General features: G+C 40.5%; 1 protein-coding gene across 1 annotated transcript; it reads right to left on the bottom strand.

Annotated features, from left to right (window-relative positions):
- Positions 1-6,399: 6,399 nt before the first annotated feature.
- Positions 6,400-13,795, bottom strand: LOC142488236 (uncharacterized). Its single transcript, XM_075588609.1, has 4 exons — positions 13,774-13,795; positions 7,498-7,575; positions 6,454-7,134; positions 6,400-6,407 (listed from the first exon to the last, which is right to left on the bottom strand). Exons 1-4 carry the CDS (start codon positions 13,793-13,795, stop codon positions 6,400-6,402), a joined length of 789 nt encoding a protein of 262 aa, XP_075444724.1.
- Between the last annotated feature and the right edge of the window lie 511 nt (positions 13,796-14,306).

Raw genomic sequence — 14,306 nt, forward strand, 5'->3', positions numbered from 1 at the left:
ACTGTGGGCATAGTGGGCGGGGTCTCGCAATCTACATTCTCGCGGGCCTTGACCCAGTTTCTCTATGCACTCAATAGACGCGCTAGGAATTATATTCATTTTCCTACAGAGGCGACAGAGTGGCTGGAAGTCAGGACTGGCTTTTATAATATAGCAGGGATACCATCTGTGCTGGGTGCAATCGATTGCACACATGTTGCTTTGATTGCACCTAGTCAGAGTGAGCATGTGTACCGCAATCGGAAGCACTACCATTCACTCAATGTACAGGTGGTATGTGATGCGACGATGAGGATAATGCATGTGGTACCCAAGTTCCCTGGTTCCAGTCACGATTCCTCTATCCTGAGGAACTCTTCAGTCTTCCATGCGTTCGAAGAGGGACATTTTGAACCTGGTTGGCTGCTGGGTGAGTACATATTTACATGTTCTAACACAAAACACATGTTGATTTAGGAATGTTGGCATTGTACAATTTGATCACTAATGTCAGCTTATGTGTGCTCCATTCATTATAGGTGACTCAGGATACGGAATTAGGCCGTGGCTCTTGACTCCGGTGCTAAACCCTCAAACTGAAGCAGAGGACAGGTACAATGCAGCCCATATATCTACAAGATCTGTTATAGAGAGGACATTTGGCCTACTCAAGACCAGGTTTAGGTGTCTGGACAGAACTGGTGGGGCTCTTCTATACAAGCCTCAAAAAGTGTCTGATATTATCCTTGCCTGTTGCATTTTGCACAATGTTGCACTCAGGCACAATGTACAGTCAGACCTAGCTGAGGCTTTGGTAGACGAGCATCCCACCCATGTAGCTGCTGAAAATGAACAAACAGCCAGTGGTGGCCAGACACGACAGAATCTCATCAATTCATTTTTTTCTTGTAAGTACAAACTCATATGTTCCTAGTACTACTTTTATAGTTTAATTATGTTATATTAACAATAATGTTTCTTTATATAACCTTCTGTTAGGACACAGATGAATATGGGTTGCACACCTTTCTTTTCTCTGCTGTGTGCACAAAGGGATGTGGCACCGGTATGTTATTGTTGCACAGGTTATATAATCCCTCTTCAATTGTACTTTAGTTGTGTGTATGTGAATACAACTTGGGTAACAAAGCAATAATATTTTAGCATTGTGTTATTCCTTATGCTAAGACAAAACACATATTATGCCCATAATCATTCATGCTTCTAGTATGCTTACATACAATGTTATTGGTGCAGTGTAACATGTACATCCATATGATGTGTACACCAGGCTGATTTACATTTTGAATGTCATGAAATATACATGGTGTTGTACATTTAACACCAAATACACACTTTGCTGTGTTGTTTACGGTACTGAAGATGGCATGTCAATGTTTGCAATTTATATATTGTTCCTTTGCATTATAGGTATATCTCCAGTATGACTGATCATGGTATGTATATTTGCTGACATCTCTCATAAGATGTGGCTACCTCAATCTTCCTATAATTATTGGAACTAAAAACCCAACATATTGGTTTAAACACAAATGTTACATATATGTACTTTCTGTATCATGTATATGCATTTAGCTACTCTTGAGCTTTCATGTGCATTGTATTACAAAATGATTACTCACATTTCATCACATTTTATGTATGTTTCCTTATAATTTCCATTAATGTAATATAGAGGTGGTTGGAGAAAAGGGGATAACTGTACTTATTTGTTTACTTACGGGAGCACATTCATCACTAGCATAGACACACTTTTTAAGACAACTGTTTGTGTCTCTATCAATTGGTGTAGGATCCATGTATAACACCGACAAATGATAACACCAGCTTTATTATGGTAGCTTATATCATCATATTGACTATACTATGTATTTCTAAACGATTAATAAACACAGTAAACTATAGTTAGTTAGGTTAATGAAATATACACAGAAACATACTTCATAACATGATGGTGATGTCATATTCAGAACATCATGCATTGGAGGGGACCATAACATCTGGCCAGTAACATTATTTGCTACAGTCCCAAACCATTTTATCTACATACCCATGTAACAAGAGATTTTAAAAATAAATGGCTACTTGGTTGTAAGTGTCCTTTACATTGGGAGAAGGAGTGGCTCACTGAGTAAAGACACACACTGGCACTGATAGTTTGAAGCAGGGGAGTCTGGTTCAATTCCCGGTGTGGGCTCCTTGTGACCTTGGCCAAGTCACTTTATCTCCCTGTGCCTCATGCGGCAAAAAAACATTTGTACGTTCCACGGGCCAGGGACCTCAGGCTGAAACATGTGTCTGTAAATCGCTGCGTACAACTAGCAGCCCTATACATGAACATGCTCATATTATTATTATTATTGTTACATAGTTTCGACAGTCATACGTTCCATTACATATTAGAATACACAAATGTGTTAGCAGAGTGGGAATGGTTGTTATATATAAAACACACCATGTCATAAAATGTTAGTAGTCATTAAAGAACACTCAATAAAAATTCATGAGGCACTCTTTTGCAACATCATTATGTTAATTAAGTGCTTATGCAATATAGGCATAAGGGTATCACATTTTTAATTGTTTGTTAATAAGCGCTGCAAGCAATATAAAATTAGTTCCATATGTAGTATAGTAGTCGGTGGCTCCTCCTCACAATCATCTCATATAAAGGTAGACTCTTCTGAAATCATACATTGATCCGATTGTATCTTCCCCGACATCTCTGAAATACAGCAAACACATGATGGTCAAAGATGGCACCTTACTAGATATGCATCCGTGACAACGCGTTACGCAGCTCTATATGATTGTGTAGATACACACGTCAGTCACTTATATGTTAGAAGTAAAACTGTTCATCAGTATGTAATGTTTCTTTAAATTTGTAGCAGGCATAACTATGTATAAGAAGTGAACGTTGCCTGTATACTGAAAGATGTGCGCGCACATCTTTGTGTGCGCACGCACTTCACGCTTGGCTCCACTAACTGTTAGCGCATGCGCAAAACAAAGCGTACGTTGTGCGTTCAATACATGTTGAAAATACCAGTAAACATAACATCTTTATTTCAAATACAATGAAGACGAAACTACATTCGTTCTAAACGAGTACATCTGTATTCTTTTTAAACAGACGTGTTTGAACAGAAAGCACGGCCGATAACACAATGCGCAAATGCAATACGTGTGACGTCATGTTAAGCCAGCGTGAAACGCACACTAACACTCCTCCCACTCAATTAACATTCGGCTAACGCCCAGGGTACGCCTACAAACACTGAGCCGCACGCATCACACACTGCAGTTACCGTTACTATAACAAAACATGACAGCCAATAGGCTTTGAGGCGCGCACGTCGCTTGGGGGCGGGACTTACATCACTAATCCTTTTTAAGGACGCCTTGGCCCATGACAAGGGTCCCACGTCATACGTGGTGGACCCGGTTTTCAATGTTGTAGATGTTGCATGATAACAAAACAGGTATGTGTTAGAGTAATGGTAAAATGTTGCTAATATGTTTAAAGGGATAGGAAAGTACGTATATTTATTCCGTCAGCAATGTGTACTACTCTTTCAGGTCCTACTATATTGTATTAGGAAACAATTTGTTTGTGATCGCTACATGTTATGCAGTCTGCAATGTTACGCTGTATCCACGCATTGAAAGTGAAAATGGTGGTTACAAAAAAAAAAAAAATTTAAACGCAGAGTCAACGCATAACGATTGTTATATTTACCATTCTTCTAGAATTAACTCTTCGCCTGGCTGCAACTGGTCGCTCCAGAAATGCAAGCCATTTTCATCCACGCTTAACCCAACCGCTGAATCCAGTATGGCACATATCTCCTCCAGGATGCGCTCATAGGAATCGCCACTGCTTTCTTCAAATAATTGGTCGGGAGGTAGGTTCATTTCTTCCGGTTCCCATTCCAATGCAATTTCAGCTGAAAGGCTTGGTACATAATCATAGTACTTTTGTTCTTGTACAATGTGGGTTTCAGGAATGGAGGCTACAGATATTGCAGCACGTATCGATTCAAACGGATCAGTAGTAGCGGATACATTGCTATTGCCATTAGGAATAAATATGCCTTTCACGACAATATAAGTGCCGTCTTTCAGGATAAATTGTTTTTCCGGGGCAATCTTCCAGAAACCATAGGTGTGTTGTAGCTTATCCTGGTCACGTTCAAAAAAGTCATTACTTGATAAAGTGAATCTTATTGAGGAATTAAAATTCCGTGCATGCTTACGGTCTTGGTAATAAGGATATTTTGCTCGAATGAAATCATCGATTTGGCGTGTGCTTGCTTTCTGTCCGCGACTGTTCAAGATGGCTTCACAGATCATGTACTTATACCCTAAAAGGGGATTAATATTGTTAACGAATTCATCAGCCATGTCTGAGTAGCACAAAAGCTGTGTGCAGGTCTGTGTTATTTGCTCATCAAAATGAATGTGCTGAATGGCTAACAAACTCCTGTTTTTCCTTGTCAAGGTCAACAAAAGTAACTACTTTGACTCCTTATTTCAAACGCCAATTGGATTTGTTTGTCTAATTGGGTTAACAGTTGTGGTTCGTGATATGGGACTGTGGGAGAAACATTTCTCCTTCTTTTATCTCGTTTGTGAAAAACATCCCTAGACTGTGAATGCGTTCACATAGTGTTTTTTTGAAAACTAACAAAGACCAGTGTGTGAAAATATTTCTTAGCCAGGCATATCAGTAAAAACACACCTGCAAAAAGAAATGTTTTTTCCCCGCTTACATTTCTGTGTGTATGTGAAAGTCTGGTTAACTCCCTGTCTGCATGAGTTTAAATACGTGTGTATATATATATATATATATATATATATATATATATATATAAATATATCTCTTATAAAAATATATATATATTTATATATAATATTTTTTTTTTTTTTATATTGCAGGAGTACACACAACATTGATGGCATTAAGTATACCTTGTATGAAACCTATTTAAATGGTGAGAAACATGATTGAATTAAGTAATAAACATTTGTTTAAGCACAATACTGTTAGAGTCTCATACTTAGGATATTTCTCAAACATTAGGCCTGTATTATTAAAATAGTGTTTTCACAAGGAAGCATGAAGTGTATTAGTTTGTGTATACCAGTTTATATAGTACTATATATATATATATATATATATATATATATATATATATATATATATATATATATATATACACATATATATATATATATATACACATATATATATATATATATATATATATATATATACACATATATACATATATATATATATATACACATATATACATATATATATACACATATATACATATATATATATATACACATATATACATATATATATATACACATATATACATATATATATATATACACATATATACATATATATATATACACATATATACATATATATATACACATATATACATACACATATATACATATATATATACACATATATACATATATATATACATATATATATATACACACACTCACACTCACACTCACACTCACTCAGTGTGTGTGTGTGTGTGTGTATATATATTATTATACATTCTGAGATGTTATAGAAACGAACACACAACTGATTAAAGGACAAAATTACAATGGCCAAGCAAGGCAAAGGTAAGTAATAATTTACACATAATCCTGCTGTACACGTACAAGAAAGATGTTTGCACTTACTTAGGTGTTTTAATAATTGCATGTGACTAATATGCATATGCAATTCTTACATCAATTAACACACCCAAATGCAATGTTTTGCTGCAAAGTCAATGGCAGCTTCTCTAAACTTAGCAACTGGCTCCTGGTGGACCATTACTGAACAGACGATTACAACATAAATATTTATAACACAATTAATTATGAGTGTTAACATTTCCAAAACTTCACGTGTACAAGAACATAGTTGAAAGTTTGGAAACAACACAGTCTTCAGCATACATACAATAGTAATTAGATAATCTGAAGTCAACAAAACAAGGCCAAAGACATATTTTCTGAATTATAACATTTATTTTTTTTGTTCCTTTTGCGAGCGAGTAACAGGCCTGCTTGTTGTCTCTTGAATTTTCCTTTTTCTTTTGCCACCAACTTTAGGCACAACAGAGCCACTTTGAGTGGCCTCTGGCACTTCACGGGCAGGGCTTGTGGCCAGTGACTGTTCACCTACGGGGCTTGTGGCCAGTGACTCACCTACAGGGCTTGTGGCCAGTGACTCACCTACAGGGCTTTTGGGCAGTGATTCACCTACAGGGCTTTTGGGCAGCGATTCACCTACAGGGCTTTTGGGCAGCGATTCACCTACAGGGCTTTTGGGCAGCGATTCACCTACAGGGCTTTTGGGCAGCGACTCACCTACAGGGCTTTTGGGCAGCGATTCACCTACAGGGCTTTTGGGCAGCGACTCACCTACAGGGCTTTTGGGTAGTGACTGTTCACGGACAGGGCTTGTGCCCAGTGACACATGTGAGCAAGTTGGTAGACACTGCACAAGTGATGGTTGGTCTGTTTCATGTGTGTCTTGTTTTGTTTTTGTCGCCTCCTTTGTAGGTGTCTGCTGCTGAATTTGTACAGATGGCAGCGGTAGGATGTCATCAGGAACCTGCACAGCAATGTCTGCTACTTGACCGGTAACATTTGGGCCTGGTGAATGAATATCAGATGAATGTGGTGAAAACTGACCTGCATGAACAGATCCTGGCTGGGAGGTGTTGAATTGTGGTACATTAGTCATTCTCCAGTAATTAGCTTGTGTTTGCTGAACAACTAATGCTTCGAATGAGGTGTTGATTTTTTGCAACTGTTTAGGCACTTCAATGAAGACTCTGTGGAGATGTGCCAATTGTGATACTGTTTCTTCCTGCAGTCCAATCATCCTTTCCAGCACTGTCATCATGTCTGAATGGCGACGATTTTCTGCGTCCACTATTTTTCCCTCTGAAGCTACAATTGCATCGTATGTGGAAGTTGATGGACGATTTGGCGGTACAACAGTTTCTATTGGCACCTCTTCATGGTCACATGATTGTATTTCAGTCTCTTCTGTGGCGTCATCCTCATCATACTCATCATCCTCATCACCATGATGTTCTAAAAAGAAATGTACACATTATTAAATGGCATGTTAATGTATGCTGTGTTACTATGTAATTGTACTGTGTCCTAAGTAACACCTAACATGTTAGCATACGTTTTATAACCTCATTAAAAACTACCTTGACTTACGAATAATGTTTGGACTCAGTATGAAATATGAATGAATGAAAAGTTGCTCTAAACTCAGAAGTCCTACATGATAATTAACATCACTAACACAATACATGTTGCCTTACACTTAATTTCCACTGACACAAAGTAATCCTATTTAAAGAAGATGTGAAAAACAAATAATGCACATGACAACATAACATATAGAAGAGCACATATTATATGGCCAGCAAATGATACACTCACCTTCTAGTAGTGTTGAGCTGGCTGACCCAGGTGAAGACACTTGTTCCATCTCAGGTGACACATGTCCTCCAGGGGCAACTATATATAACAATAACATAAGTTTTACATTTACATGTGTAAATATTGAACAAACACTTATTGTATGTTCTGTATTTATGATTAACTAACAACATCAGTTCCTTATCCGAAAATGTGTGTGAAAGTGAACATAAATAGTTGTAATAACACTGTACATGCCTGTGTACTTAGAATTTTTGAGTTCCCTAACATACAACATACTATGTTTCTGCAGTAATGCGTGAGGATAAATAGATTAAATGAGTACATAAAAATCATATGTTGTGTAGTGATATCAGTATCATAATGTACATAACTATCATGAGATGACCATTCACAATGGTTATCATGAAGGTGGTCATATTGCAAAAAGTGTTGTTTTTGGTAGAGGATATGTGTGGTACATTAATCGAAGATGTGGCACACCTGAATGTGGCTGTGACTCAACAAGACAACACATGCAGTGTGTGATAATGTGTCTTTCATAGTAGTTCAACTATAGATATGAGTGAACTAATGTGTGACGTACGCTTTGATAAGTAATGAGTTGTTGGGGCATTTAGTAGCTAAAGTTAAGCTTTCAAATGAGTGTGATTAACTTCAGTTGTGCTAGTCAGGTTGTAATAACGGTATTCCCTTCCCCAAAAAGCCTAATCAGCCACACCTTTCAATGACTTGAAACAGGTGCAAATGGTGTGAACTAAGTTGACCGTGAAATGAGGCTGTAATTAGTGTGTGTGCTGAACCCCACCCCCTCTGTTGAAGTGTATGCTGTGATGAGATATTAATTGCAGCTGCTTTAACACAATGGTAGATGAGCTAAGTAGTCATCTGCAGTGTTTAAGTTATGAAAACAATGACATACCATATTCTACGTGTGCCTCATTATGCTGTCTGTATATGACATTAAGCAAAAATGGACCTTTTCATAAGCAACTATAGATGTGTTAGTGCCAGTGATGTTTGTAGGCCGTTGCATGCAATTTCTTTGATGCATGCTTAAAATAGGCAGTAATGTCATGTTTGTCGGAGTAAAATCAATAAAATACACAATAATATGATACATATTTCTGTTCTGTACCTGTAGCTACTAATAATTTCTCATGAACATGTGTAACACATGTGTACTACCCTGTTGTTCCCCATCTTCGCCCACCATCAATTGCTTCCACTGCAGCTATGCATTTTGGGAATTCACATGTAAATGAGCACGCAATGGCACGTGCTATATTAGTTACTGCTTTTAGTAGGACTACTACATATATGTCTATTTTGATATATATATATATATACAGAATCAGACATATACATATATAGATGCAGGTATGCTTATATTGTGAAGACAGTATAAAAAGCAGTGTAAATATGCAAAATAACTGTAAGCAACGACACGCCTAGTACAGTAATATTTATCACCTGCTGGAAATTGTGACGGATAAATTCCAATGTCACGGTCACCAGCCAAGCCTTCCACGACGACGGTAAGTAATTTTGGCCGAAGCAGCTCCTCCAATGGAGTCAATATGAGACGTTGTGGTGTGGGCCCACCTCCAGTGCCAGTAGCATGCACGCGTTGGTCTTGTATTTTCTTTTTCAATTTGGACCTAATATCATCAAATCTTTTCCGACAATGATACTTGTCCCTAACACTATTCCCACAGGCATTGACACCAATGACTATTGTGTCCCACATTTCTTTTTTGCTTGCTGCACTTGTCCGCCCTTGAAAAACATATAAAAGATATGAGGTAAATTAATAATAATATAAGCACCAGTTTCCTACACTGCTAGCTGTTCCAAGAGATAGCAAAGATGCTGTTTTATGTGTAATATGTGAAGCACATGAGCATTCACTACTAAACCTATACATGTAAGCAAGCTTGCATTCATATTGTATGCAGTTCTGGCAAATTGACCGCCTGTGTTTATTTGTCCTTGTAAGGCATGATAAAAAGCTGTGTTTCCACACTAATGAACATAGAAAGATATTGTGTACCCATATTTGCATATGAACAAAACTCAGATGACCTAGGATCACATGTATTTGAATAATAAATGTAAAGGTACACTTACCTACTAAATGTCCATAGAGACTGTCATAGTGCTCCAGAATGCCAGTGACAAGAGCCCTATTTTCCTGGTCATTGAAGCGAGGATTACGTGGCTTCTCCACACGTTTCTTCCGAGCAGGTTTAGGGTCAGAGCTTGGCTGGTGCTGACTGGACTCTCCTTCTTCCAATGGAAGAGCCTCCAAAAGCTGGCCACCAGCAAGCACGCCACCACCAGACACCCCATCAGCAACTGCGCCACCAGCAGCACTCCCAGCACCAGCACTCCCACTCCTAGCACCAGCACTCCCACTCCTAGCACCAGCACTCCCACTCCTAGCACCAGCACTCACACTCCTAGCACCAGCACTCACACTCCTAGCACCAGCACTCACACTCCTAGCACCAGCACTCCCAGCACCAGCACTCCCACTCACAGCAACAGCACTCCCACTCCCAGCACCAGCACTCCCACTCACAGCAACAGCACTCCCACTCCCAACAACAGCACTCCCACTCCCAGCAACACCACTCGCAGCACCAGCACTCCCACTCCCAACAACAGCACTCCCACTCCCAGCACCAGCACTCCCACTCCCAGCAACACCACTCGGTGCACCAGCAACATCACTCCCCTGAACAGAACGTTCACTCCGACGCGTACTCGCACGAGTAGCACTCCCACTCCCACCAGCATCACTCTTCCCACGCTTTGCGGGCATACTTCCAGCACTCACAAAAAACAGACAAGAAATGTACAGGCAATCACACGACCCACTTCCACATATAAAACAAGACAAAGATGTAAACAAAACAACAAAGGACAAAGCTCACCCAATACACAACAAGTCTCTCAGTCAATATGCAAATGTTCAATCGTCCAGCTCTGTGCGTCTCTCTCTCTCTCTCACTCCCAACAACACAGAGAATGATTAGCAGTACACGTTGCCTTTAAATATGGCGCGCAATCAAAAACATGCTTGTTTCGCCTGATTCAGCAAGATTTGTGATTGTGCAACCTAACAGCACCCCGCCACGCACGCCGATACACCTGTGTGTGATCGGCTCATCATCGTGAGAGTGGGCGGATTTGTTTTCTGGTTGATTTTGAATGTATTCGGCACTTACTGCATACGGAGAGGGAAAAACGCCAATAACATGACTAATCGATAAGCTTGCCGATTTCACATAATCGTCGCTTACTGCATGAGGCCCATTGTGTTTTTAACAACTTGACTCAATCAATTTAATGCATAATTTTCTTCGCTTTTCTTTTTGCTTCTGTGTATCTACTATTGAACCTATTTGTTCTCTTACAAACTCGTTAATATTAAGTTTATGTTACACTACCGACACACTTTATTGAAGTGTGGTCGGTACCGCAAGCCGGGAAATCTCCCGGCTTGCTAGTGGCCGCCCCTCGGCGTGCCGCGCGTCATAGACGCGCGGTCACGCGTCATCGGGAGCGTGCGCCCCCTGCACGCGTGTCCAGGGGCTCCCCGAGGGAGCCCTGGTGTCCCGCGATCGCGGGACAGCGGCAGGGGGTTCCGGGGGACCCGGCGGACCCGGCAGCGGTAGGGAGAGCACCCCGATCGGAGGGTGCTCTTCCGCTGCTTCGGCGCGCGCCCGTCACACTCGGGCGCACGCCAGGCTACTGCTGCGGCACAGAACGGGCAAATGCTCGAATAAACTGTGCCGCAGCAGTATATTATTTCTTCATAAGCGTAAAGAGTTTATTTAACTTATTATATTAACGATTTGTTGTATATTCTTATAGAAAGTTCAATAAATTCTTAAATTGAGTGAATATTATACTCTAGTGAAAAATATCTGTAACAGCTGTTCCCCCACCCTCTGGGAGATTTCAATGTTACCTGGTGTTGTGCTGCTCACCTGCTAGGCTTACAGGATTGCTGAGTGTCCATCGATGGTAGTGGGGAAGACAGGACAGGCCTTAGGCATCTTTCCAGTTATTATGGTTGCAGCGCCTCCATTTCCAGCAGCTCCAGCAGAGCCGGGTGCAGTTCCTGCAGGAAACCCCTCTTCTACTCCCCCTGATAAACTGCAGTCTCAGGCAGGAGTATAAAACAGGAACCGTTCTTTCTTCTTCATACAGCACACCAACATGTACACTGTTTTCTCTCTCTCTGGTCCCTGGAATCAACCCAAGGAGCTTGAGGACCCAAGGTCCATCCTTTGCTCCCTTACTCCCTTGTGGAGTAAGGGGTAGTATCCGACTCCCCTGAGGGAGATGAAGGAAGGTGGCCAGAGCCCTGGCTCCACACTTCCAACAACCCAGTAAATGTAGCGCTTCAGACCATTTTGTACCCATGGGGGGATTCTAGGTCTGAGCCCATGATAGGGCAGGACACAGGCCTTAGGCCCACCCCCTGTCACTCAAGGGAGTTGTTTACTGCTGCCGCAGCAGCAACAGCAGCAGCAGCAGCAGCAGCAAGGGCATAGATTTAACTCTAAAACACCATAGATAGCGCTAATGGAAAATTAAATATATAAAATATATATTAAATAATAATACATAAATACACGGATAAAAGGCAGCCTGGATACAACTCTGACCCCTGGTCAGATGGTAGCAATGAAACTAGAAATGTTTCACTGGCGCTCACAAAGAATATAGTAAGATTAGATAAAATAAATTAAACATATACAACCAGATGGTTTGTGAGTGCCAGTGATACAATTCTAGTTTCATAGATTTAACTCTAATACTGCCTGCACTGGTACCAGGGATTATGTTTTAGGTATTTTATTTATTTATAAAAATGTTTTACCAGGAAGTAATACATTGAGAGTTACCTCTCATTTTCAAGTATGTCCTGGGCACAGAGTTATAAAAATACATGGTTACATTAAAGAACAGGGTTAAATAGTCAATTCACAGACATTTCATGGACAGATCGAGTTGGAAAATTGGGTACAGGGGATAAAGGTCTTGTGATTTTCCGATTGAAATAGAGCAGCTTTAATATCACTTTAACATCACCAAACAGCAGCGAATGGCAGCAAATGGCTCACACCCTTTGGCTGCCCTTTTGCTGCGCCAAAGGCTGTCCGCCTTTGGGGCAATGCAGATGTACACTGGTGTGGTTGATTTTCAATGCAGCTGTGAACAAAAAGTTCTTTGTGTCCTCTTGGCTCATTAACATTCCAGTGGGTGGGGTTGACGTTCCACAAAGTAAAAGCAAATGTTAACCCTTAGCACGCTGGACCTGTGCAGAAGGGAGCAGCTCTTGTGGAGCCCTATCAGGCTGTCCATCTTTGGAGTAACGCAGTTGTACAATTGGGTGATTAATTTTCAATGCAGCTGTGAACATAAAGTTCTTTGTGTCCTCTCGGCTCATTAACATTCCAGTGGGTGGGGTTGACGTTCCACAAAGTAGAAGCAAATGTTAACCCTTAGCATATTAATAAAGAAAGATAAAAATCATCTAAAAGCAGCAATAATCAAAGGGTGTGGGAAGTATTTAATTGATATTGTAATTCCAATAAAACCATGTATTTTAACATTTTAGGCCTGAGTTGTGCACCTCCCTTGCAAACCTTTATAGATTCATGACTTTCCATAATGCTCCCTCAACTCTGGGAGTGTAGAAGGATATGTCACTAACAGGCTGCTGCCACACAACATCTGATAGTATACACCAGGAGAAAGGTCTAGGATTCAATGGTAGTTTAATAAACAGAAAATATTTCAAATGTTTTCTCATATATTTACAGTACAAGGACAATACATTCAAATACAGGTCATATTTGACTATGGGGCACATGCATTAAGTGCCAGTATACAATTGTTTTTGCACCTGTTCCGGCATTAACTCCCCCCATACTGGCACTTGATGCATTTGTCCGATTGTTTCATGTGCTCCCCATCCTCTCCAACAAATAATAGAAATCTCTTTATACATTTTATTTTTCTGGCGGAAAGGATCATATAGCTATTTTCTTAGTAAGATAGGGACAGCCACACTTTCACAAATATCTATCCAACTGTCTTGAGATAGGGACTCCTCTAACTCTCTTTGGGCATGATAGGTTTTTGGGGTTAAGGAATTGTAGCTCAGAATATAAAGCAGCGATCAATCCCCTAGTAGAGGTGTCAGATGTACCGTAATTATAATCTCTATATTAGTCTTATCCCTTGGTATCTTACCAGACTTTGAGCGTTCTAGCATGACTTTTGTGGGCTGATGATAACTAAAATGCTCTTAGGCGAAGATATTAAACTCAGATGCTAATTGCTCAATGTGACAGGGTGAAGTCAGGTACTGATAATTATGCCTGAGAAACATACATCTGAGTCCTTCATCCAGCACTCAGAAGGTTAACCCAGTAAGAATACTTGGGTAATCAGGAAGTAAGCTGAGACAGCTGACAACCCGCTTGATAAGGAGGCTACTGCCTGATGGTGGCTGACTCAGACTACAGAGCTGTCCTGTGCAAGCTCCAATCCAGAAGGATTTCCTAACCGCTGTCTAGGGCAGCAGTGCGCAAAGTGGGGGGCGGGAGAATTTCCATGTGGGGTAGGGTGGCTAAAAAGGTCACACACTCTCCCCCAAGGCACTTAAATTAAATGCTGGGGGGACCACGTGAGGCCTCTGCAGCTTCACTTACCTGATCTTCGGCAATGCGTCGCAAATTGTAACTGGCGTCAAATGACGCCGCAGGGTCACGTGACTTGACGTT

This window comes from Ascaphus truei, chromosome 2 (genome assembly GCF_040206685.1).
Source record: "Ascaphus truei isolate aAscTru1 chromosome 2, aAscTru1.hap1, whole genome shotgun sequence".
Lineage (NCBI taxonomy): Eukaryota > Metazoa > Chordata > Amphibia > Anura > Ascaphidae > Ascaphus > Ascaphus truei.